We start from the raw sequence: 27,082 nt of genomic DNA, 5'->3' as shown, positions 1-27,082 counted from the left end.
CAGCCCTCGTTGCTGTAAGAGCCCAGGGAAGCAGGCAGAGGCTGCCGATGAAAGAGGAAACCCGGGGAGTTTCATAACTTGTGTGCCTGGCTATGAACTCACTGCTGGTTCCTGCTCTCCGGAGGCACAGCCCGAGTGGATGCCCGTGGGACGTACAGGGTGGATGCAAGTGGGAAATAGCCATTTACTCACCCGAGTTCCTTAGATTTTACAAGAAGGGCTTTCTGCCCTTTTAAACCAGCAAACTTGAGTTAAATCTGGTCTGTAAGCAGGCAGGAGGAGACTTGTTTTATAGCAACTGTAATTAAGTTCTATCAGATCAGCAGATTTGTGAGAACGGTGCAACAATACAGATTAACACTGCCATCCTAACGAGCTCCTCAGTGAGCTCCTAGCATGACAGCTATTGTTTTATTGGGCTTCCTGCTTGCTGTAAGCCTGAGCTACATAAACCAAAGGTTAACATTTCTGATATCTCAGTGGCTGAAGCTTCCTAGTGCAGTGTATCAACACGATGGTTATTGTGGTGCTGTGTGTGCTCAAGGCACTCCTACCTTGGCCAAACATGATTTTTGCTGTGAACATCACTGTGTGCTGAATATATCCTGTTCAGAAAGTGTTTGATTGATGTTTTGTAAGTAGGGGGGTCCTGACCCTTGAAAGGCACTCTGGAATTTTGCATGCTAAGTGTGTATTTGGTATTTTACAGAGGATGCTAAGCAAGACACAGTCTTGCCGCATGCTTCAGGCAGGATTTGCATGTCTATTTTAGTGCAGAGATTGTGCTTCTTATGCTAAGTATTGTTATATAGTTGGGAGTCAATATCCCTGTCCTGCTGCACAGTGTTTTTAACTTTTACATGATGCATGTGTACAGTATGTACGAGTCTGGTTTTCATTGCTGTGAGATGGAGCTCTGGACCACAAACCTCCTCAGCTTCAGGCTTTGAGCAGTCTGGTCTAGTGTCCCTGCCCATGGCAGGAGGGTGGAATGGGATGACCTGTAAGCTTCATTCCAACCCAAAACATTCCATGATTCTCCATGGGGTTGTAAGGAAGAAATGTTCAGGTTTCTGCTGGGAAAAGGTGTGGTTTTTTTTTTTTTTGTTTTTTTTTGGGTTTTTTTGGTTTTTTTTTTTTTGTTTTTTTTTTTGTTTTGTTTTGTTTTTTTGTTTTGTTTTTTTTTTTTTTGGTTTTTTTTTTTTTTTTTGTTTTTGTTTTTGTTTTTTTTTTTTTTTTTCCTACTGGAAAGCAGTTTAAATAACCAGCTGGGAGAGTAATGTCCCACTGACACATCAGGGTGTGTTTGTGGTATCAGCAGATCAGAGTGTCTTATGCTGCACTATGGCCCAACAAAAAGCAGGTAGGAACACAGAAGTTAAGTGACTCACCCAAGGAAAGAGTCAGTGCCAGTGCTTGCTTGGGCATGGGAGGCAGAGCCTGAAGCACTGGGGAAGAAGAAGGGGAGTTTTGACCATGCTATTACACTGACTGGCCTGTGCTGCTGAACAGGATGAAGGGCTCTGAGCTCCAGCTTGTGTCTGAACTCTGTGGTTCAAGCCTGGAGGAGAGGAATCTACCCTTGGCCTCCACCTGTGCCCATCCAGATTTGTGTTTATTGCATTGGTGCAGCTCTTTGGGATGTCCTGGTAGAAGGACACATTACAGATGCTGCACACAGGGTCTGTGGAACAAAACATGCCCTGGTTAAATGGAGTCCTCATTCCACACTTACAAACATCAGCATCCAAAGGATTTGGTGGGTTTCCTGCTCTCCTGGTCATGCCACCCCAGGATGACTTGTCCTCCTCCTAGTCCTGTAATGACTGACAGTGGTTGGGATCTGAAGAAAAAGAAGGAATTGAGCTGGGAGCTGGGATAGAAATGTGGATTCAGATTTTTTTCTTCTCTCCATTAATTTTTTTCTGAGGTTTTCTGTGGGGGAATCATTAAAATTCCCCTCTTAGGAACCTCCAGACCACTCCTGAGCTGGGGAGCCAAGCAGTGCTGTAGCAGGGAAGACAATTAATGAGATACCTATTTTAACTTTGAGGAGAGATAGAAGCCAAAGGCACCTTTGCAGGATCTCCAGCTTCTACTCTGATGCTTTCAACTCTGGATGTTTCAGCTTGGCTCAGCTGTGGGCATATCCTTGAGCTCTGCAAAACCAATAAACAGTGTGACCTGCTCACCAAGTGGACAATGGACACCCCTAATATTTATCTCTGGTGTAAATCTTAGGCTTTGGCAGCCTAAAGTGCTCTCTTTAGGCCAGTGTATCCCAGTTACAAACTCTCAGTGCTGGTTTTTGCTGCTGCCACCATGACCCACACTGGTGCTTTGCAGCACCTGGCACTTCAGTTTCCTGTATGGAATGTCAGGAGACTGGGAATTTGGCCACTTGAATCTCGGGATTTTTTTTTCCAAGCAGGACTGAAGTGATGCCTGGTAGTTTCTCGTCTTGTCTTGTTTAAGATCCAGTGATTCAAAGCAGCTGTGTCTCCCAGAGAAGAACCAGCCAAACATCACAGGGGGCACTGCACTGAAAAAATGTTTATTTGTGAGACTCCACATTATATTTGTGTAATGAGGAATGTCCCTGGAGTTGAGTGTCAGGTGGCCAAGTGGCTCCCTGCCCTGTCAAGGTGAGGTAAGAGAAGTTTTTCCTGAGTTGAGAAGTGCATGGTCAGCTCTGCAGAGTGAAATGCTGCTTCACCAGCTCTGAGCCAGCCTCTCGTGCAGTGCCACAGAGCTGCAAGGTGCCTGTTACAGACAGCCCAGGATGTGTTTCTTGTGTTTCATGCTCTCTCCCTTCTCAGCCTGCATGCTTCAGATCTGTAATTAATGGTTGGTTTGGGGGACAGATTCTCCAAGGTATTTAGGTATGTGGAAGTCATGCACTGCTAGGACACTTGAAACCATGTAGAATGTCAAATCTGTTTTCAGAGTCTCAGTAGGTGTCTGTTTCCTCTCTAGATGTCTCAAGTGCCTTCCTAAATCTAGGCTAAGTTGTGAAATCTGAAGTTCCCACAACCAGAAGGTTTGGTTGTTATTTCTTGACATTGCATTGGCCTCGTAGTGTAACAATGCCAAAGACCCTTTGGATGGTTGAGCAATGAGGAGATCCTGGCTGCTCCTTGCTGCTGTCTTAGTGATCTGCTGCTGCCTGTCACCAAATCCAGCTTCATCTGATCTGCAGAATTCCTGCATGGATAGGAAGGCACTGCTTGCCAGAGGAGGATGAGAGATATCTTTGTGTATTCCTGTTTCCGCCAAGGAAATTTTGTTGCAGAAGAGATTTGAGATCACTTGAAAGTTCCTGACAGCATTCCAGTTACAAGTTATGCAATTTTCCTTTCTCTGCTTTTACTTCTCTGTTGTTGGTTTCGTTGTAGTTTTTTTGCATCCTAACAGTATTTTACCTTTGTAAAACACCTGAGAATTAAAACACAAAGTATTCAGACTCAGTCTGTGAAGCACACAAGGCTTCAGCCTCTTTTGTGATCATGAAATGGTGTGGAGGATTTCTGGGTCTCTGCTCTGCTCTGCTCCCCAGACCTCGCTGCCCTTGTGGAAGGGAAAACTCTTTGAGCATCATTTCTTGAGCTGTCTCTTAAAACATTCTCACTTCTGTTTCTCCCAGGCCTCAAAGATGACAAGGACCTGAAGTTCCTCCTGAAAGGCAGCCAGCTGCTAAAAGTGAAGTCAAGCTCCTGGAGAAAGGAGCGGTTCTACAAGCTCCAGGAGGACTGCAAAACCATATGGCAGGAGTCAAAGAAGGTGCTGAGGTCCCCAGAGTCACAGATCTGTGAGTAAAGTTTGCTTTGTCAGAGGTGCCTGGGGTGAACCAGGACCATTATGTGTTGTGGAGGGAGGGTTTGGAGCATGTGGAAATCCAGGGCACTGGGAATATTTCTGTGTCTGCTCTGGGGTGCCCTGACCCCCAGGGCAGCACTGACTCTGACCCTCATCCATGGAGAAAGTTTCCCAGACTTCAAGACAGACTGGAATCCACAAAAGTGTGAAATAGATTATAGAGAGCAGTGTAGATGCATCACTTGCTGAGAGGTTTTGGGGTTTTTAGTGTGTTGTGGATGGAAGCAAGATGGAGGGCACAGGGTGTCATCCTGGGTTTCTTCTTCATGCTGCTTCTTCCTCCTTCTCCATGGGTTTGGGTGGCATTTTGTAACTGGGCAGAAAAGTCCCCATTGCAGCTCTGTGGGATCAGTTATTGGGTTAAAAGGGAAAATAATCCAGGTGTCAGTTCTTAATGGGATAGTTTAGTCTGAAAAGACCTTGTAAGAAAAGATTGTTGGCCATTTTGTGCCTTGCTGCCAAGCTCATGGTTGTGAGATTGTTTTACTGATAAGGAATAATAAACACTTGAGTCTGAACATGACCTGTTGTCACAAGTGCCTTCAATTCAGACCCAGAGAAACCCAGAACTGGTCCTGCCACAGGAGCAATGGGAGCAGATCCTTCTTTCCTCCTGTGACACACACAGAGTGGTGCTGTCACCCCTGGGACAGCCAGGAGGAATCTGCCGTGTCAGGAATGGTCACATTGCCCAAGCTCAGGAGCTGCTGCCTCAGGTGGTTGTGGGGTGGGTTGTGCTGGTCTCAGCAGCCCTGCCTGCCTTGTTTCCTCCCCAGATTGTTCAGGTCACTCAGGTGCCTGAGCCCTGATGCTCAGTGTGAGCACTTGTGGTGTGGTGTGTGGCTGCTGCTCCTTTCCTGCCTGCAGCCCCAGGGAAAAATTGGCATTTCAGCCTCACAAGGGAACTGCAGAGATGTGGAAATCCAAGGGCTGACAGGAGATGTCTCTGGGAAGGACAGCCTATTCTCATCCTTATCTTGGAAACCCAGGATCTGCCCTATTATAAAAAGTCCAGATATTACAATCACCATTATATGGCACAGGAAGAACCATTCTGTTCCAGCAGCACCCAGCTTGGCACCATAACTGGGACCCCAGTTGAACCCAATTGTGCAGTCAAAGTGGAATCAGGCAGAGTGTGTCTGTTTATATCTTTTTTTTTTTCCTTCTCATTCCATGTTTTTCTGACACATTTCTCTATATTTTCTGACTTTTTTTCTCTCTTATTTCACTAATCATTGTGATGTTGTAAATCCAGGAGATAAATTAGCAACATGGAAGATGCTTTATGGCATGTTGAAATGTGCTAATTACACAGGTTTTTTTTTTGTAATGATCACAATTAACTTAATGAAGGGTGGGTCTTTCAAAGTACCTCCCTTCCTCCCTCAAGCAGTGATAAGACTTCCAGTAGGAGGAGTAAAGTAACAGGGTAAAATATGTTTGGTTTGTAACCAAAGTTTTCTCACATGACCTTGGGCACCTCATTTAATCTTTTTGTGCGTCCTTCTCCACACATTTTCTTTCTCTTCCCTCTAACTGTAAAAGGCTTTGGATCATAGAATCAGAAAGGTTTGGGCTGAAAGGGACATTAAAGATCATGGATCAGGGAGTTCCAACTCCCTGCCATGGGCAAGGACACCTGGACCAGGTTGCTCCAAGCCCCATCCACCCTGGCCATGGACATTTCCAGGAATGGGGCATCCACAGCTTCCTTGAGCAACCTGTGCCAGTGTCTTGTCACACTCTGAGAAAAGAATTTCATATTAACATCTCATCTAAATCTCTCCTTTTTTAGTTTAAGACAGTTCCCCCTTGTCCATCACTATCCGCCCTTGTAAAAAGTCCCTGTGGCTCATTTTTTACAAAAGGGGAAGGCTGCAGTGAGACCTCTCCTGAGGCTTTGGGCTGGAGGCTGTCCCCTCCTGGGTGTTTGGGTCTCAGCCTGGTGGGGTCCTGAGCTCAGCTGGGCTCTTCAGGTCCCCCAGGCCAATAACCCATCATAACAACAGCAAACAGAAAGTCCTCAGTGGATGTTTGCTCCTGCTCTGCTGAGCTCTGTCCCATATAAAACCAAAGTCCTTTGCCACATAATACATATCTTTCTCTATATAATTTATCTTGCTAATATATCTCACTCTAAATCAAATAAAGGCGTGAATTGAGAAGAATGACTTTCAGAGCTCCCTTTCCTGTGCTCTGAGCCAGCAGTTTCCAAATTATGGGGTCTGAGAGCCCCTACAGGAACAGTCCTGACCCCACCCAGTCCTTGGAAGTGAATGGGAAGGATCCTTGTGGCTCCAGGTATTCTGATGTTTGTCTGGAGGAGCCCTGGAGGATCCATGGCTGTGGAGCTGGCAGGGAGAAGAGCTGCAGCTGGGGTTGTTTTATGAAGAAGAGTGAGATAAATCCTTTGAGTGACCCTGATATAGTTTAGAAAGTCTCTTTTCCCAGTCTGGTGGTCAAAGAAGGAGTCAGAGCTCTTAATTTCTCAGTCTTAAGGTTGTTTATTATTTCTTATCTATAAAATTCTTTCTCCTGTCCAGCTGAGGTCCGTCCAGCAGGACAGTTCCAGGCACTCTCCCTGCCCCCAGGGCAGTGTTATCTTTTTATACTAAAAACTACATGTACAATATTTACAATAACTTCCCAATACCTATCACCTGTGTTAGACAGTGAGCTTCTACTCTAAACCAATCTAAAAGTGCCACCATCACAGCAGAAGATGGAGGCCAAGAAGAAGAAGGAGAAAGGCTGGACATGCCCAGATTCCTCCATCTTGCCCCCTAAACCCTCATTCTAAAAACCCCAAAAAATCTATTTTTCCGCCCCGTGATAAATTCACTATCATTCTGTTTAAACTTTCGTGGCTTGTAATTCTTCGCATAAAAGTTGGTAATTGTTTTTTCCAAGGGCTAAATCAAAGGCACAGGGGGGTCTCAGGGTCTGTGCCAAGGTCTCTGAGCCCCCTGACAGGGTCTCACGGCCTCCAGGGCAGCCAGAGGAGTTTCCTGGGTTCCCAGAGGCTCTGAGCACAGGCTGGGGCTGTGCCTGAGTGGGTGTGGATTTACAGCACTCTGATGCACTTTGGTGGCTGGACGCAGCCAGCATTGCCACACTGTGGTGCCAAGCTCTTGGCAGGGGTGGAGGGATACCTGTAGGTGCTCTGAACACATCTGACCTGGAAGTCAATGAGAGAGATGAGTAAAAAGTACTCCTAAAAAGTCCTAACCCATGACATCAAAGAGGTCCATTTCCATAAAGTCATAGAATGGTTTGGGTTGGAAGGGACTTGACCATTTCCAGGGATGGGGCAGCCATGGTTTCTGTGGGCAGCCTGTGCCAGGGCCTCACCACCCTCACTGTAAGGAATGCCTGCCTTGTAGCTAATCTAAACCTGCCTTCTGGCAATGTGAAACCTTCCCCTGTGTCCTTTCACTCTAGGCCCTTTGACAAAAGTCCCTCCCCAGATCTCCTGAAGCCCCTGAAGGCCCTGGGAGGAGCTCTGATGTCTCCTGGAGCTTCTCTTCAGCTTGAGCACCCCCAGCTCCCCCAGCCTGTCCCCAGAACAGAGGGCTCCAGCCCTTGGAGCAGCTTTGTGGAATGTCTTCATTTGTGGTGTCCTCTGGGCTTGCTCCAGCAGATTCACATCCTTGGAGGCACTGGAGCTGCTGTGCTGCAGGTGCTGATCATGAGAGCAGAGGAGAGGGACAAAATCACTTCCCTCAGCCTTCTGGTCATGTTTCTCCTTGCCTTTCTCTTTTATTGATCCTCTGAGACCTTCCATTCATGAGCTTTCAGAGTGATTGCTGTGCTTGAGTTTCATTCTGGAGCTTTTGACTTTACCAGGCTGCTCTGGGTCCAGGTGCAGGGTGGGTTACCCCTGGCTCGTGCTGTGGCCTCTGGCAGGCTCTGTCACCCCATTTTTCTTCTCCCTTGGTCCAGTGAAGGCTGTCACAGCAGAGGAGGAGTGCAGGGTCATGGTTTGAGACCCAAAATCAGGGTGAGTCTCTGCAGAGGGTCGCCCTTCCTTGCTAACAAACACTGACTTTGCTCTCCAGGACAAAGCCCTTCCAAAGCTGCAGATAAATTCCCTTTTCAGGATGGAAAAAAGGATGAGCAGAATGGAAACTGGGAGATTTAGCAGCAGGTTTAATCTTATCTGCAGCATTGCTGACAGCAGTGGATGCACCTCAGAGGAGGGAAGTCTGGGTAATCTAAGGGTTATGGGGTTTTTTTGTTTGGATAATTTCTTGTTATTCCTGTTGTTATTCTTATGACCATGTGGAAAAGCTATTTGTAAACCATTATGTGATGGAGTACAGTAGATAAAGCTGGGGACTGCCAGGGTTAGACAGGAGAATCTCAGATGTTTGAAGTTCAAAAAACCCCACTTATCAGGGTTGTGACGGGAACAGATGTTGCCTGGATCAGATACATGGGGTACAAGCAGTACCTTCCTCTGTTGTCTTTATTTTAAACAACTGGGAATTTAAATTAGATGCTGTCTTCATAGCTGCATCCCCCTTTGGGGATAAGCTGTCCTTCCAAAATGGTTTCTCATCTGGTAGAATAATCCATTTTTTCCTTATTGTCCATAATTCCTTATTTTTCAGTATGTTCCATTTAGGCCCCAGGGCAATTTTTTTTCCCTCACCCTCAAAAGCCCTTGAAGCATCTTAAGCCAGTTTTCCAGCTAGCATGTTGTGCCCTGTGTGTACTCTCTGGTTGCCTCCAGGAGTGCTGGGCACCAAGGGCAGCTCAAAAGCACCTTTAAAAATCCATTTTTCACCACAGGTTGTTCTTTCTGTGGCCGAGCTACAACAGACCCACAAACACACCGCTGCTCTCGTTATCCCAGCTGATGTGTAGGGCCATGGGAGGGTGGAGGCTTCTTTGGCCCATGAGGCTTTCACAGCGCTTTCTCCCTGGCCTCCAGAAACAGAGTTAAAGTGGCTGGATTAACAGTTTTGGGGGCAAAGAAAAGATTTATGTGAGGGAGCTGGAAAACAGTTCATTCTGGGGCAGATCACTGTGGTGTGAGGGAGGATAGCCTGTCGCTAGCACTGTCTAATTTAGCTGTGGTCAAATACCAGATCTCATGTAGGTGAAAAAAAAAAAAAAAAAAAAAAAAAAGAGCAAAAAGGCACTTGCTGCTTTCAGTGAAATTGATTTTTGAAAGTATTTTCTTAAACCAGCTGTAATCCCTAGTGTGAGCTCATTTAAGCCAGACTCAATCCCTTTAAAAACTCTCTCAACTTGGGGATTTGTGGGAATGGTTGAAAACTTTCCAGTGAATCATCCTTTTGAGCAGCTGGTGGAGAAACAGAGGGTTCAGAGGCAGAAGGAAAAGGCTGAATGAGTCTGTTGGGCTGCAGTGGGGCCCCAGGGGTGGTGCTTTGGTACCTCCTGCACCGTGTCTCTCCTGGAGGCCCAGGAGGTGATGTTTTCCATGAAAAGCTCCACACACTGGAGCAGGGATGATTCACTGGGGCTGTGCTGTTGAGTCACGAGCAGTGAAGTCAGGAGAGAACGTCAGGAGTTGTAGATGAAATGTTTCCCTTTCTGGCCAAAAGCTTTACGTAAGAACTTCTGTTGTTGGGTTATTTCTTTTTCTGTTTTTTGATTAAAATAATCGGTTTTGGGAGGTGAGCTAAACTCAGTTGGACTGCTTGTTGCAAGTGATGACTATGTTATTGCTTAAAGTCATGAAATAAATCTTTTGATCTGATGATTAGTTAGTCTCACTATTAAAAATGCACAGCATTTGCTTCTGTTCCTCTGGTTTCTGGCACAGTTATAGGATATTTTTTGCTTGGTTTAAACATAGTACAAAAGGTTTATGTTTATAGCCTAGTACCAGTGTTCAGCAGAAAACTTCCTCCTTTGCTTTTGGCTTGCTGGGAAATCTATGAATATCCTTAAAATATCATGCAGTGAACATATCATACCACTTTTGTAGAAGAATAAATTATTGTCTCCATTGAATTAATGTCCTGAACTCGCTTGCAGAAGAACAGGAAGGGTGTAATATTGCTTTGTGTTTGCTGGAGTCACACAGCAAAAGCTTGAAATTGTTCCTGGTAAGTGTCTAAAGTCAACAGAAACTCTCAGCAACCTGTGTGCACACAGCAGGTAGCTGGCTGCACCAACAGCTTCCTTCTGCAGCTCCTTGAGGAATCATTGCTTTCATGGTCAGACAGGTGTTTATCCCTGGAAAAATATTTGCTGATGCCAGTCAGTTATGCAAGGCAGCCGTCAGCTGTGAAAACAAAACTGTCTGTGGGTCCCATCAGTTTTTATCAGAATCACTCAAGCCATCACCCACACCATTTCAGATGCAGAGCTGCTGTTTCTTCGATTGAGTTTTCGATCAGGCCACCACGGGCATTGCTGGGACAGTTTTCATCACAGGCTGACAAATATTGACCTCATTCTCTGCAGCATATGTTAAATGCAAAGGCAGAAGTGTTGAGAGCCTCAGATCCAAATTTAGCAGTGCTGTGATGGCAGGGCAAGTAGGAACCAGTCACCAAAATAGTTTGCAGGGCCCTGGTTGTGTGGAAGGAATGTAAATAGAGATCATTCTCTTTGCTTTAGTGCTCCAAGTCATGATGGGCACACTGAAAGGCTGGCTGAAGTCCTTATATGAAAGGGTATTTCCAAACAACCTGTAAAATTGCATGTGCCTTGCATCACTGGTTGTCAGCTGGTAAACACACACTCCAGCAGTGAGGGCAGGCTGCTGTGCTGCAGATCTCAATCAGAACAACCTGCTGAGCATGTCTGTGGAGGGGAGAAGGAAATGGTGAGGAATCAGCAGCTGGGACCTGCCACAACTCACACACAGGGAGATGAAAGGGCAGTGGCTGGGAGGGCATTGTCACAGACATATTTTAGGAAAAATCCTTTCATTAGGATCTTTTCTCCTGAGAAGCTGAGAAGCTTCAGCTTCTCCATGTTTTGCTGCTTTGGAATGTGATTTGGAGAATTGTTTACCCAGCATGTGAAATTGTTTTTACTTGATGACCAATGACAGCCACCTGTGTCGAGGCTGTGAGCAGTCCCAGGATTTGATCATCATTCCATTCTTTCCATTCCTTGCTAGCCTTCTGATGAAATCCTTTATTCTATTCCTTTAGTATAGTTCTAATATATAACTTTCTTTTAATATAATATATATCATAAAATAATAAATCGGCTTTCTGAAACATGGAGTCAAGATTCTCATCTCTCCCCTCATCCTGGCACCCCTGTGAACACCGCCACATTTGGTGAGCCCTGAGTGAGGAACATTGCCACAGCAGGGCTCGTGCTGAACCCACCCTGAGCCATGGTGTTAAAGTATCCCTCAGGGATGAGGGTGATGGATAGCCTTTGGTATTCCCAGCCTGGGGAACTGACAGTGCTCCAGCTCCTGCTGCTTCCAAAGGTCCTGATCCCTGCTGTGTGTGGCCATTAGCATCAGCCACCTCTGGTGAAACCAAAATGAGCTGAATGGCGCTTGTCAGAACCCAGGAAATCCCTCTGGCTGCCCTGGAGGACTTGAGACCCTTCCCAGGGGGCTCAGAGACCTTGGCACAGAGCCCAGGACCCCTGTGCCTTTGATTTGGCCCTTGGAAAAAACAATTACCAACCTTTATAAGAAGAATTGCAAGTCAGGAGAGTTTAAGTAGAATGATACTGAATTTATCACAGGGTGGAAAATAGATTTTTGAGGTTTTTAGAATGGGGGATTGGGGTCCCAAGATGGAGGAATTTGGGTGTGCCTTGTCCTTTTTCCTTCTTCTTCCTAGCCTCCATCTTGTGCGTGATGTTGGCACTTTTAGATTGGTTTAGAGTAGAAGCTCACTGTGTAACGTGGGTGATGGGTATTGGGAAGTTATGGTAAATAATGTACATGTAGTTTTTAGTATAAAAAGTTAACACCACCCCGAGGGCAGGCAGAGTGCATCAACCCAACCTGCAAGACAGACCTCGGTGGGTCAGAGAAAGAATTTTATAAATAAGATACAATAAACAACCTTGAGGGCGAGAACAGAAAAGCCCTGATTCCTTCTTTGACTGCTGGGCTGGGAAAAAGAAGTTTGTACATATCTCAGAGTCACTCTGAGCAGCAGAGATCTGAGAGGCTGTTCCTGGGGTGAAACCAGAGCGAGGAGCAGCACACAGGGCACACTCAGGTGCTGTGAAATCCATGGGGTGTCTCTGCAGGATGGTCCTGGGGTCAGCTTTCATCTGCTCCTACAAGAAGCTGAGCTGAGGTGCAGCTGGTGAGGGTCTGGCCTCTCTGTAGATGTGCAGGATGAGATGTGCAGGTGTCTGACCTCTCTGCAGATGTGCAGGATGGTGTGCAGGCTCTGCAGGGCTGAGCACGTTTCTCATCTGCATTTCTTGACAGTAAACAGAAGTGACTTACTGAGCTAATTAGAGTGGGATGGATTAATTAAATGTGACTGAGTGCCACATGGCACAGACCGCCTGTCACTGACAGGGGTGGGATAAGGAAGGGATCTGAGGGGCTGTTCTTCAAGGGAGGCTGTTTTGGCAGTGCCCACACAGTGACCCTCCTCACCCCTTCATCAGCAAAGGCACAAGAAAGGAGAGACACCTGCCACTCCTTGTCCTTTACATGCTCAGTAGTTTGCAGGAGGTGCAGGTTCAATTTCGTACTTTCTCTCTTGAGAAATACTCTTGACAAAATGTCTCATCTCAAAGGCCTATCAAGCAGGAGGAAAACAAAGGGATTGTTGTCTACCTTTGTTCCTCCTTTCCCTCTATTCCTCAGGATTAGCAAAGAGTTTAATTTTACTGCTCATGCTCCCAGCACAGTCTGGACATTTCAGTTGTGGAGCTCATAGTTCTCATAATTCTCTCACTATGAGAGAAGATGTGGAGAGGCCAGGGCTCCTCTCTGACAAGTGCTTTCATCATTAGGAATGTTGTCAGGCTCATCCTTCTGGCTCTTCTGCACCAGAATCATAGAGTTGCTTGGGTTGGAAGGCACCTTAAAGATCCTCCAGCTGATCTCCTTTAAGAGGTGTTCCTTCTGCATGAAGAGATGAGTTTGCAAATGTAACACCAAGCTCCTTGAAAGCCATGAGGAGAGAAATCCAAATCAAGAGAAATACCCAAAATTTACACGTTGGTTGCTTGAAAATACCATGGGCTGTCAAAAGAATCCTGAGGGCCTGAGTCATCCCTGCCAGGAGTAAAAGAGGAGAAGGGTGCTGGGCTGAAAATCAGCAAGGGAGAAGCACAAGAGCAGGAGCCAGTGGTGAAAACTGAAAAGAGGGCTAGAAAGAAAGTTCTCAACATCTCCCTGAGAGTGGTTCAGACAGGAGGAATTCCACTGGCTCCAGGGAAGGCTGCTGTATGTCCGTGTCAGTGGGGAGCCTCTGGCTGTGTGAGCAGCATGCAGAGCAGCCAGGAGGGCTGACCAGGATGTAACCTGTGTGAGTTGGTGTCTGGAGGTCAGGAGGAACACAGGCTGCCTTGTGCTGTGCGTCATCTTTTGGGCTCTCTACAAACCACCTCCTCAGCAGACGCAAACACTCCGGAGGAGATGCAAACTTTCCAAATTCTCTTCTGCTTGTGGTTATCTCCTCGCTGTGGCGTGATGGGGAAGGAGCAGGGAGGCTGCAGGGAGCTGTGATTGATGGCTGTTTGCTGGGAGTGCTCCTCTGCTGTGAAACATCTCTGTGCCCCAGTTATTTTTGATTTCTCCTTGCAGATACGCACAGTTTGGGACTCCTAATAGAGTACAGTCACTGCCTGGGAGCAGCTGATAAAGTACTCATGCTGGGTTAAGATTTTCCAGAAAAGAGATAACTTTAGCAGATGGCTTGGGCTGAGTACTTTGGCTTCAGCTTTTTTATTGATAGATGAAAACAGTACACACAACCAAGCTATGGAAAACTATAAAAAGTGTCCTTCCTTACCCTGCTTTTTAACAGTTCCTGTGGTGATAGTTTCTCTCCTCTCTTGTGTGACTACAATAGACACCAGTCGTGCTCTTCAGCCTTCCTTGTACCCTTTGTGTACTGAGCAGCTCTTTTATCTCCATCATCCTCTGAAAAGATCAAGGCAGCCCTTCCAGACACAGGTTTTCAATCTTTTTTTCCCTCCCACACAGCTCTCTTTTCCAGTGGATTCATGCAGCCACGTAATGGTTTCCAAAGAATCCATTCTAAATTTCCAATATTTAACATCAGATTTTCTGGTCTTGGAAACAGGAGGCTGTTGCCAGCCCCAAGTTCAGGGGCTGATTGCACAAGCAGACTGAGGAGCCATTCTGCAGGACAATAACTCTTGTGAGCCAAGCAGTGGTGAGCAGCTGGCAGGTGGAGAGGAATAACAGGATGAGATGATCCTTCCACTTCACTGCCATAAGCAGAAGAGATCTGGAGAGGAGGAGAGTCCCACATTTAAGGACAGTCTGCATATGAGACGCTCAGATTGCACTTCCCTTCTGGTCAAGGGTCCACTGTAGCCATGGGTTAAGGGTATAACTTATCCTGAATGTTTTGTTTGAATAGGACAGAACAGCTGTGTTCCAAAAGCTGTTTTATTTCCCACTGGCTATAAAAGAAACCTAAATAAACTTTAGACTTTTTATTGAACTGAATCTGGCCAAACATAGTAAGATGCTTTACATTAAAGGTGAAGTTCCACCTTAGGCACAACTACTATAATTTGATTAATGTCCTGGTTAAAGGGCAAGATCACCAGGAAGGTTCAGCTGTGGGGGAATTGCAGCCCTTTTTAATCTGATTTTAGTACTCAAACCCATAAACTTTCACTCAGAGGTAAATTGGCCAGATATCATAATTCCACAGCAGCCCATCCCAACCCAACCTTTTCCTCCCCTCCCCTCAGCCGATCAAATGTTGGCCTTTGCAAAGTGATAATCAAAGACCACCCAGAGCTAACAGCTCATTATTGTCAGGGAAGAGCTTTGCCAGCTCCAGGGAGCTCCTGGTGTGTTCTTGTATAGGAACCAAACCAGCAAAGTGCTGTGGAGGGTGTTTGACCACCCCAGCATCTGGTGAGAACTTGAAGCAAATGTGAAGTGTTGCTTTTGGAAAGTCACTGATTTTTGAAGACTGAAATTTTGGGTGTTTTTTTTGCAGTTTCTTTTTTTTTTTTTTTTCCCCAGCAGCTGAGCATTATCATGACTGCTCTGGGAAAACACGGAAAGTTTTCAAACCTCTAATGAGCATCTGATGAATTTTGAATAATCCCAAGCCAAACCAAAAATGTGCAGGTGGATGCTGAGTTGGGTCTTTCTGCAGTGTTGCCTTTGAATAAACTGGGCATTTTAATGGTGAGATGGATGTTTAAAGGCAAGTTTCTCCTATTCAGTTAAACTTTGGGGGTATTTCATACTCATGCACTGTTTTTTAACAAAGCTCCAGACCAGGTTGCTCCAAGCCCCATCTAACAAGGCCTCGAACACTTCCAGGGATGGGGCACCCACAACTCAGGGCAACCTGTGGCAGTGTTGTGTAGATGTATTAAGTGACCCATGAAAGACAAAAAGAGGCTGTGGGTGCTGCTGGGAGCTCACCTGATTTCAGCCCAGTTTGAGGGCTCTGCTCTCAAGAGCATTTTTAGGACCGTCTCTGTTACTTGCATTTGTTTAATAAAAGTCTCTTCATGCACTGCTCCTTCTGGATTGCCTTGTGTGTGCACTTTGCAAACTTGGAGCAACTTCAGGGTTCATTTCCACCAGCTGAAGGGCAGAGATGGAAGTGGGGAAGGATGATCTTGAAGACGGTGTTTTGATTTGTTACAGCAAGGACAATAAATTCTACCCTTGACAGGGGTTAGGACTGAGTATGGGTGACACCAGACTGCTGTGACACTTTGGTCTTTGCCTCCTTAATTTGCACTGCTGTGACTGAGAGGAACGGATGGGATCTTAAATTTTTCCTTCTCACTGTTTTTGCAACCTAAAGAAGGACAGTTTTTTACCTTACCCTCCTCTTATTGAAGTCACCTCTTATTTTGCCCAGAGAGACTGTGGACTTCTCATCCCTGGAATTGTTCAGGGCCAGCTGGATGGGGCTTGGAGCAACCTGATATCATGGAAGGCATCTCTGTCCATTTCAGGGGTTGGTCTTTAAGGTCCCTTCCAACCTAAAGCATTCAGTGCTTTTAGGATTTTCCTGTGGGTGATGCTCACAGGGAGGCACAGCTCCACCATCCCCATTCTCAGGGGGAATGAGTCAAGGGATGCTCAAGTCAGGGATGCTCCAAGGACTTGGAGCCAAATCTTGGCCGTGATTTCTGGCTCATAAAGAGGACATCACAGCATGGCACCTATGGCATATTCTGTGTCTTTATTAAATAAAGAACATAGGGAAAGAGATTTTCTTTTTAATATTTCTTGCTCTTTCTAGCCCTTTTGAGTTGAGTTTTCTTTAGTACCAAAGCCTGGGGAAGAGAGGGAGAGGAAGGGAACCTCCAGAGGCTTCAGGAAAAGGAAAAAGAGTAATTTTTTAATACCCCTCACCAAGGAGAGATAAGGCTGAGTGAACCCCTGCTGACAGCAGGCTCTGCTTTCTTTCCACAGTCTCCATTGAAGATATCCGGGATGTGAGGTCAGGCCATAAAACAGAAGGGATGGAAAAATACGCCAAGGATGTCCCAGAGTATCGCTGCTTTTCCATCATCTTCAAAGACCAGAGGAAAAACCTGGACCTCATTGCGAGCTCAGAGGATGATGCCAACCACTGGATTGCTGGCCTTGGGAAAATCATAGCCCACAGCAACTCCATGAACCAGAAACAGAAACTCCAACAGTATCCTTTGCCTTATAAAGTGATTAATCACGGACAAAGATGCACTTGTCTTTCCATGTGGGTGGGGATAGTAGACTAACCTCCTTTTTTCCCTGTTCTGGGTTTTCTCTTGCATTGATTTTGCACCCAGGCAAGCTCCCTGGTTTCCAGTGCTTTTCCCCCCTGTTTTACAATGATACCAGCAAGAGTGGAGTCAGGCTTAGTGTGGCTCCTTAAGCGAAGAATTCCCTCTTTCATGGAGCTCCAGATAAAACAATCATTATTTTTTTGTGTTCTTCAGGGGTCTGTTTCACTTGCAATGCAGTAAACTCCAGGACAGGCACTTCTTGGCAAGGCATGAAAAGCCCTCACTGTTTACCGTGTTTCTCAGTAATACAAGGAGAGGGAACTGATTCTCCTCTTCTCACTGCCAAATTTACTCCAGGGTAGCTCCACTGACTTGAGTGAAATTACTCCTTATTAGCCTCAGCATGAGAGGAAGTTTTGCCCTGAAAAAATCTGCAGTTGCTCTAGTGACAATGCAGAGAGCAGAAAGGAAAAGGCACAGAGCAGGAAAGGAGAGTGAATTCATTATGAAATGGAGAGAGGGTGGTTATTGGGTGAAATCCTGGCTCTGTTGAATTCACAGGGAATTCTCCCTGAGGCTGCATTTCACTCAATAAGTTGCTTTGCAAGCAGAGGTCTCATGTATAAAGAGAAGATATCTGTGGGTGGAATTTTTGGGTGGATTTTCTTCAGTCCCTGTGGAGACTCTGACCATGACATCTGAAGCTGTTGGCTGATTTCACCCTGATTTGACAAAGCCACAGTAATGGTAAAATATTAGGTTCCTTTAAGCTTCCCAAAGGGAGATATTCAGCTATCAGAGAGGAAAACAGATACCACTCTTGGTGAGAGAAAGCTGCTTGGGCTTCATGGCCTGTGTGACACCAAACATCAGAGAGGAGGGGAGATGCAAAATCCTCAGCTGGGAAAAATCACAAAGCTGGAGCTCAAATCTGAGAAGGCACCAGGAATGTTGCCCTCAGTTAAGTCTTCACTCCATGTGGGTTCACTGCTGGGTAATAATGCACTGATGGAGAAGGAGATGGTGCATAAATGCTGAACTTTCATCAGGCTTTACTCCTCTGTGGATTCTCTGAAGCTTGAGAAGCATTTTCACAGCCACAGTGCTGTTCCCTTAAAGGAATCAAACTCCATTAGTTCTGTTGTGCTTGGGATGTCCTGTTTATCTCCTGCATTATGAATGTCTTTTTTTTGAGGATTTTTCAAGCTCTGGGCTGTAAGGTCACTCCTCAGCCACCCCACAGTGTGTAGGGGAAAATCTGGGCTACAGAAAGTTGTCCCAGGAGCATATCAAGTTAAATATATTGCTGAAAAACTCGCCTGTAAGAAGAGACAAGATTTTTTTTAAGGGGGGGAAAATAACAATGACATTTGCAAAGGAAGAAAGCTGTAAATTTCCAGCATGGAAAAGTGCCTTTCTGTCTTTGGAAAGCAGAATTGAAGCTAAATAGGGTGGGTAGGCAAACCATATTTCTGGAAGAGTAATTACTGTGCAGTGCTGGCTTCCAATCTGGGCTTGTCTCAGGCCATTTAACGTAACCTGGAATTACAGAACAGCATGATTTCTCATTTGAAATTTGATGATGTTTAATTAAAGCCTGGGATTTTAAATTTAGTCTGCCTTCACTGGGTTTGCTTGGCAGCGTGGGCTTGCTCAGATCTTCCTTAAACCTCAGGAGTGTTCTAAGCATCTGTGAGCACAGAGGGGGAAGAGTCAGGGCATGAGAAGTGTTGTGTCCCCTGCCCGTCCCCCATTACTGGAGAGTTGCCTTGCAGGGTATCTTTTTCAGCCTCCCAAACCTTTGCAAAACAAGTAAGGAATGTGCAAGTTTTTGAAAACAAGGATTGAAAGCAAAAAACTCTGCTAGTTTCAGATGGGGCTCGTTCAGTTTGGAATTCAGTGGAGTTGCCTGTGATAGAAAGGGACTGGGATCAGTGTCTTATGTATTTTTCCAGTCCTATATTCCTACACAGATAAAACTCCCACATGCTTAATGAGCATGTGTGATGTTCTCATACACAGAGCTCTGTTTTAATAAGCCTCAGATTCAACCTTGCAGCAGGCTGGCATGGGTAGTTTAGCAAATATTGCAGGTATGTGTGCAGGGAAGGCTTCAGACCAGAAAACACAGAGGACTTTTCATTTGAGCAGGGTGGCACTGTCTGCTTCGGTTCTGGGGTTTATGTGTGAGCTTTTCTTCTGGTTTGAAAGCAATTACCAGAAGTTCTGCAGCATTTCTGTTCTGAGCACACTCATGGGATATCTGCCAGATAGAAACCAGAGGGGGATGGCTGAAACTGAGAGAAAGCTGGTAGCCCTGGAGCTGGCACAGCCTTTAAGAACCAGAGGCTCTCCCTGGATGCACAGGAATGGGAGAAGCTTTCCCAGAGAAATGGGAGCAGCTGCTGCCCAGTGCACTCAGCCCCACAGAGGGGCACAAGGTGAAAGGCATGCCCACAGCCAGGACTGGAAAATGGTGTTTGTACCAGATGAGAGGACTTCCAGTTGGAGTGTTTTGTTCATCCAGCTCCTCCAACCTCTCCCAAAGCTGAGGGGATGCAGATGCACGGGGAGCTTGGGTGTTTTGGGGGCAGAATGCTGCTGTTTACTGAGATTTCAGTTGTCTGTACCCTCCTTTTTCTCTCTTTGCTGCTTGCCCTTGCAGCAAGAGGACCCACTGTGTGTCCTGGACTTTTCCTGGGCTCTCTGATTTCCGTCCTGCATTTCTCAGCCTCCTGGGAAGGCATCTAAGAGAAAAACATCCTCCATTAACAGGTAGGACCTGGGCATACTCTCTTGCAGATGCATTTACTGCCCACATTTTGCCTTCCAGAGAGGACTTTGGGTGTGTGCATGACCTCTGGGTGCCCATTATCAGAGGAAATTATGCAGACTTTTAAAGAAATGTGGTTTTTTTTTGCAGTGGTTAGCACAAAAGCAGTAGTTTCAATGCACAAAAGAGTAGTTTCTATCCACCCCTACTGCTCACCTCTGGCTGTGGCAGGCTGGATTTCCTCTTGGCTCACCACAGTTGGGTTTTCCTCCTGCTTGTTGTTTTTAGGGAAGGCTGGGAAGGGGGCCTGAGGTGCAGGGTCAGAGTGGGTGGCACCAGGGTGACATTCTGACAGTCTGGTGACAGTGTGACAGACCCTGTCTGGAGCAGAGCTTGTGGAGGGTTGTCTTGGTTTGGAAAGACAGGAGTCTGCTAAGGAAGGCAGGAGCCTCCCTTGAAATGGAGAATGTAAACCCTCCCCACCCTTCCAAATTGCTATAAATTTTAAATTAAGGGGCTCTCAGGCAAAAATATGGGAGCAGGAAATAACAGCTCTTTAATAGGGAAAAGAAAAAAAAATAAAGGATAAAATAACCAATGCAGTACACTAGAACAACACTGACAGAGTCAGAACCCAGCCTGACACCCTGTGGGTCAGGCTGTTGGTGGCAGTCCCATTGGAATTGTGGCTCAGCCCTCCTGCAGTGTCAGGGGTGGTTCTGCTGGAGCAGGGATCCTGTAGAGAAGGATGGATTCTTCCTCTGAAGATCCAGTGGAAGGAGAGGCAGCTGCTGTTCCTCTGGGGAATCCAGTGGAGAAGCCGTGCTGGTGTCTCAAAACCTCTGGATTATATCTGGGTAGGAATGCTTGGCTCCTCCCTCTGGGCTCACATCTCCCAATGGGATGCTGTAGTTCTTATCAGCCATGCAGTGACATTCAATAGCTGTTATCAGCAATGTCCCCTCCCAAGGGAGGAGTGATTGTGGTCACTCAGAGAGACAGATAAGGCAAACTGCCCACTTGACAAAGGTAATCTGCCATACAGATGGTAATGGAAAACAACTTGCATGGCAATCTTCACCAGGAGGTTGTTCTGCACCCCGGGGTAGGTGTGGTGCCAGCACAGCATCCTCTCCTCTCGGGAGCTTCATGATTCAAACTGGGTTTTCTGGTAAGATTCAGGCCAAGCCAGACCCTGGTTCATGGCTCTGGAGTGTCCTTGGGAAATGCAGCCTCTCTTTATTTTGGTTTTCTAAAGAAGAGGAATATTAATATTACCAGGCTGAGACGGATGTGGGGTGAGGTCATTGCTCAGCACCTGCCAAGATTTTTAAAGTCAGAAAGTTCAACTTTCCATGAGACAAACAATTCTCACTAACAGTTTACAGATATCTCCATCACTGGGAAATACTTCAGTGCAGGGTAGCTCTGGCAAACACTGTTTCAGGGCTATGTTTACAGCCCCTAAGGCTGTTAATGCCCTTTTCTGGGGTCATTTTGAAAGGCCCAGTTTAAATGTTACAGCACTATATGCCTCAGCTGGTTTGGCTGATCCTGAGCTTTACCCTGATTAGCATTCATATTGGGCATTTTTTTGGAAGTTTTTCTGGAATTTGGAAGCATTGTTTCCTATGTGAGACATGGAAGGTTATTACTGGAGATCAAATTCTCACTTTGATCATTATTTTTCCTGTTGAAAAGTAGATATTTTTCTGGATGACCTTTCTTATTTGACAGTAAAACAAATTAGACAGACAGTTCCATGATGCAAAAAGCAGGAGGTTTTTTTGGTGTTTAAAACTGCAGTGTGTCCCAACTGTCTAACATGATTTTAGAGACTGAAAGAAAATAGAAGTCTCAGTTCAAAATGCCTGACATCACATTAAGATCATTCTTGTAGCAGCTACTCCTGATCCAGATATGCTGAAGTGATTAAAACCCAAGCTGTTATGAAATATTATCACAGTGCAGCATAGTAACAGACCCTGTGCATTTCATCAGGGGAAGAAGGAAAGACCCACAAAGTTTGGTTTGATTCTACTCACAAGAAATTCTTAGGAGATATTGGTAGAAATCCCTAAAAATATGCTGATGATGAGTTCAAAAATTATTATTGATACTTCTTCTGGAGTTCAGTGTTCACCATGACACACTGAATATTGAGCAAATCCATGACAATGAGTTTACCAAGCTTCTCTTGGGAGCTCTTTTCATTCTTTCCTTTATCCCCTTTTTAACCATCTGGAGCAGAATGTACTTTCTGTCATAAAAGAGAAATCAAACTGTTTCTGGCCGCGGCCAGGAACTCCTACAGGGTAAAGAGAGCTGCTCCAGCCTTGGCCAGATGGTGAAAAGCTTCTCCCAGGTCACCATCAGTTGTATCCCAGCACGTTTTCCTCCTGCCAAGGCTCCATTGTGCTCTGTGGGAGCAGGAGGTGAGGTGGTGGCAGCTGCTCAGGGTGATTTGCAGCAGCTGGAGAGGTGGCTCAGAGCCTTTAGGAGAGGGTTTCCCCCCTGCCACGTGCAGCAGAAGGTGTTTGGGTGTTCAGGCTGGGCAGTGACCTGGACAGGTTTCCTTACATCGCCCTGCAGCTGGATTCACACCTGCCTGCGCAAGGCTGACAAAAACAAGGACAACAAGATGAGCCTGAAGGAGCTCAAAGACTTCCTGAAAGAAGTGAACATTGAAGTGGATGACTACCACGCCAAGAAGATTTTCCAGGTAATGGGAGCAAGCAGAAGAAGGGTTTGCTCATTGGTGAGGTCAGGGTGTCCCACAGCTTTCAGCTTGGCTTGGAGACCTCACCTAAAGTGAACTCCTGGTTTCTTTTCTTGTACCAAGGAAGGGCTCTCAGGTTTTGGTGCTCAGTAATTTATTGCCCGGAATAATTGATTCCCCCTGAGTTAGGCCAGCACAATGCTTTTGATGAGGGTGTGTTAAGATCTTTATTCATAATCAATGACTAATTCTGCCATGAAGCAGAAAATGAGTTGCAAACATGGGTAATGCAAGAAAAAGGGAAACAAAATTGAAGTCTCAGGGGTCTCAGGAGTTTTGTGTGCCACAGCTGCATGTCAGTGCCTAAGTCTGGCAGAATTTTGTTTGGTTACAATTGTGAACCCAGATCCTCACCTTCTCAGAGGAGAGGGTTGCAAAATATCAGGTATAAACAAACAAACAAAAAATACAGTACAAATTAAGAAAAAAAAACCTTTCCAGATTCATGATAGATGCACAACATTGCACCCAAGCCTGGACTAGTCTGATTGATTTAATACTCCCAAGGCACATTTAATCTGGTCAGGGATGTACACTTCTAAATTCTCAAGATTCAGCTTGTTGGCTGAGCCTATCAGAAGATAAGAAAGGGATGAAAATTTCTCAGTTGTTAAGCTTTGGGTTTCTCTCTAGAGAATCCATCCTGCTGAGGTGAGATAAAACATCTGGATAATTTCCAAACTTCCATCCTGTCTGAGGCAGGATTTGAATTAATGTGTGTGCAGTTTCAGAAATGTTTTTTTCTGATCAGTGGTAAACACGTGGGTGGTTTTGGGCACCAGGCAGGAGTTCTCCTGCTCCTCCATGTGGGCAGGCAGCCTTCCCCAAAGGAGGTCCAAATTTCCTTGTCTTTGCTTTTTAGACATCTCTCTACTCTTCAGGGATCAGGGGGAAGGTCATCAGCACATCTTAAAGAATTTCAGCTCACAAAATATTCCAGTTGTTGCCTTCTTTGGCTGGTGGATCCCATCCCATCCTTTATTCTCAGGAGGGTTCTGGAAGAGTGGAAATAAGGCTGGGAATCCCCTGGTTGAGCTGCATGTGTCCACTGGAAGGAGTTGCCAACACTTCCCTTGCAGTCTGTGCAGGTGAAGCCAGTGGGGAGCAGGGTGTGAATCTCCTCACCCCGAAGGATACATCTCACATATAGGAGACGAAAAATTCCCACATCTTCACACATCAACAACCTGAAAAAAAAAATCACCATTGTTTTGGGTTTTTTTTTTAAATTTTCCTTTTTTTTTTTTTATTTTAGAGGCACAGTCTCATCTTATTTAATGAACTTCTTCTGCTGTCCCAATAGTTACAAGGGAGCTCCAGGAGAGGAAACTTGATGAAATTAATCCTTTTTGCTTAAAGACTCCAAGTAATTGCTAAACCTTGATTCAGCCCGTGGAAATGCAGGGAGTTAGTTGAAGTATCATCATTAAGCAAGTAATTTAAAGTTTCCTGTATAGCCCCTGGAAAGAGAGGCACTTTGGAGGTTAATTCAGATCTCCTGAGGGCTGGTTTGCCTCCAGGAAGGGTCTGTCCTGCTCTTAAAGCAATTACATTTTCAGTTTGCATCCTGCCTCAGCCTGGATGGAGCAGGGCATTACAGCCCATTAAAGGGTGATCTTTTCTGTCTCACAGAGTTTTTCTTCATTTAGTCACAGGAAGGAAGGGTGAGCAGGGGCTCAAGTGGGGGCTGCAGGGCATGTTCTCACATTATTTTTGCCTTTCCTCTCGTGACTCTGTGTCCACATCCAGGTCTGGGACACTGGAGTAAAACATATTGCAATGCAACCAGAAATGATGCAAAGCTGCTGCCATTGCTCACTTCATTTCAACCTGTATATTCATTCTGATGCATCAGAAAGGTGTTTTTGCTGCCAGGCCAAGGGTCATGCAGGGCTCATGGCTTGTGATGCATACATGGGAGGTAAAACACACTGTTTTGGGTTGAGATTTTCTAATTTGGACCTCTTGTAGCCAAAGCAGAAATAACCCACTTTTTTACTGAGCATCTGATCTGTCCTGGAGTTTGACTCTGGTGCTGTTGCCCTGTTTTCATCACAGCCTTTAATGGCAACTAATGAATAAACTTCCCCAGGCGCACACCACTTAAAATGCCAGTTTTCTAGGAGGAATATCTTGTCATTTTCCCTGTCATGTCTTAAAGAAAAGAACATTTGTAATTCACAACATCCCTGCTGTCTCCACCAGCTGCTTTCCCTCTTTATATTTCTTTTGCAGTTGCTAAGCATCATGCTCAGCTCAGCTTGGGGGATCTGCCAGAGCCACAGAGCAGGATCACAGACATGGGAGGCAGCGAGGGAAAGGCAGTTCTTGAACTCTCAAACCTATTTTGGAGGTGTTTGTAGTACTGAGCACGTCACAGGTTGTCCCATCCCTGAGATGAGCCTGTAGCTTCTGCCCAGCAGGTTCTGAAGTCAGGACAAGTTGAACTCTGTCACTTCAATTTGTGAAATGCTAAGCATCATGATAATGTTCTTTGGTTTTGTATGTGCTCCTTAAACAGATAGTGGAAGATTTGCAGGGGATGAAAGTCCCTTCTTATCATCTTGGGACACTGCCAAAGCCACTGTGGCCATTGCTGAGATCACTGGCAGGGCTAGGCTGAGATTAGTGTGATTACTGGTTAAACTGAGACAGGCATTTTCATCATAAAAGCCAGGAAAATAGCTCTGTCACAGGGGATCAAAGATGGAAAGCAATTTAATTCCTCTGGTTTGACAAGCTGAAGAATTCTGCTAGGAACAAACAACAAAATTAATATCGGGATTTGCCACAGGAAAAAAAAAAAAAAAAGCTGTTTCTGATGAAAAATTGAACCTGGGAGTATTTAAAATAAACTAGAACAGCTTGTTATTGGAAAAGCTGTGTCCTTGATGGAGACATTAACATGTCTATCTCAAGCTCCCCATCTTTCATGGTCAATCAAGTCCTTGGCTGTGGTGCTCTGTCACAGATGGTATCTACTGGAAAAGTTCAAACCCCAGAGGAAGATGGAGAACCTGAATTACAGCTCCTTGTGAGAAGATTATATCTGATTTGAAATCTGTGGGGATTTTGTTACCTGGCAGCTTTTGGATGAGAATGGAAAATTTCCATGCAGAGGTGGATTTTTTCATACCTAAACATGCACATTTGGGGGTTTTAAGTTGTTTTTGATGCCATCTTTGCAAACAGCCCTACTGTGAGTCTCGACAGCCTCTTGAGGTCTGAGCCACTAAGGTCAAAGGAAGGGTTCTTTTCACTTCCTGCATTTTTGGCTATCTGTCATTATTGAATAGAATTAATTGTTTACCTTTGTTCCCCCTGAGATTAAGATTCTTTTGACCCTTGATTTGTGCTTGGATTCTTTTGAGCTATCCTGACTGAAGCCCACCAAATGATGGAACTCGAGGCTGTTGCTTTTGAGCTCACTGACAATGTATAAATACTAATAACTGCAATTTTTATGACTATTGGCCTTGCCAGTGAGAACCATTGTCATTGACCACGTACCCCTCACTGGCTGGCCAGTAACTGGATTTTTTCATACCTAAACATGCACATGTTTAGCAGTTGTGGGGGGGTTTAGTTCTTTTTGATGCCATCTTTGCAAACAGCCCTACTGTGAGTCTTGACAGCCTCTTGAGCTCTGAGCCACTAAAGTCAGAGTTCTTTTCACTTCCTGCGTTTTTGGCTATACTCTCTATCATTATTGAATAGAATTAATTGTTTCCCTTTGTTCCCCCTGAGATTAAGATTCTTTTGACCCTTGATTTGTGCTTGGATTATTTTGAGCTGTCCTGACTGAAGCCCACCAAATGATGGAACTCGAGGCTGGTTCTTTTGAGCTCACTGACAATGTATAAATACCAATAACACTGACAATGTATAAATACCAATAACTGTAATTTTTATGACTATTGGCCTTGTCAGTGAGAACCATTGTCATTGACCACGTGCTGGCCAGTAACTCTCTGCAATTATTTTGTGTTCTGCGTTGTGTAGCCCTGGTGCAGATTACGGCTGGCCTATGCCAGAAGGAAAGAAGGTTTTCACTCCTTCTCCCCTCTACGTTTACAGCACTGTGACAAGTCCAAAACAGAGGCTCTGGAGGATGATGAGATAGAGGAATTTTACAAGATACTGACAGAGAGGAAGGAAATAGACAGCATCTTCCAAATGTACTCGGACCCAGAGGGGTTCATGTCCTGCCAGAACCTGGTGAGGTTTCTCTATGAGGTGCAGCAGGAAGAAGATGCTGTTGTTGCTGCGCCTGCCTTAATTCAGAGATATGAGCCCAATGAAAGAGGTAAGTTGAAAACCCTGGCTGGTTTGCCTCAAAATCTTGCTTTTTTTTGATGAACTATGAATTGCATTGCTGTTGCTTTTTTCCCTGCAGTCGTGTGCATTATTTTCTCCCCACAGCTGCTTCTGAAAAACCACTCTCCTAGGGGAGCATTAACATATTTATTTATTAAAATAAAATTGAAGAGAGAGATTTCCTAGCCTCTCCTCTGCTCTCCTCTCCTAGCATCTCTAGGAGGGGAGGGCAGAGGAGAGGCTGGGAAATCTCTCTCTTCAATTTTATTTTGGGTGCACTGAACAGCAGAAGGGGGATTGGTATAGGTTTGACTAGAGGATGATGAAAACCCTGAGGGAAAGACTCACATGGGTTATTCAGGTGCCCAGACCTCCTGTGGCTTTTCAAGGCTGAGAATGGAGCAATATTTATGTTCTCCAGAAGCTGGGGTGGAGGCAGATGTCCTTGATGGTGGGCACCTGTG

General features: G+C 45.4%; 1 protein-coding gene across 2 annotated transcripts in view; it reads left to right on the top strand.

Annotated features, from left to right (window-relative positions):
- Positions 1 to 27,082, top strand: part of PLCD1 (phospholipase C delta 1) — a 56,338-nt gene that overhangs the window by 8,813 nt on the left and 20,443 nt on the right. For both annotated transcript variants that reach the window (XM_063176395.1, XM_063176327.1), the window contains exons 2-5: positions 3,644 to 3,808; positions 16,454 to 16,682; positions 22,115 to 22,244; positions 26,379 to 26,607. In XM_063176395.1, coding sequence (XP_063032465.1) covers positions 3,644 to 3,808; positions 16,454 to 16,682; positions 22,115 to 22,244; positions 26,379 to 26,607 — 753 coding nt within the window. The remainder of the gene's footprint in view (positions 1 to 3,643; positions 3,809 to 16,453; positions 16,683 to 22,114; positions 22,245 to 26,378; positions 26,608 to 27,082) is intronic.

The sequence above is a fragment of the Melospiza melodia genome, chromosome 1, assembly GCF_035770615.1.
Source record: "Melospiza melodia melodia isolate bMelMel2 chromosome 1, bMelMel2.pri, whole genome shotgun sequence".
NCBI classification, from domain to species: Eukaryota; Metazoa; Chordata; class Aves; order Passeriformes; family Passerellidae; genus Melospiza; species Melospiza melodia.
The sequence above is the reverse complement of the archived record's forward strand: the minus strand, read 5'-3'. Positions and strand labels throughout refer to the sequence as shown.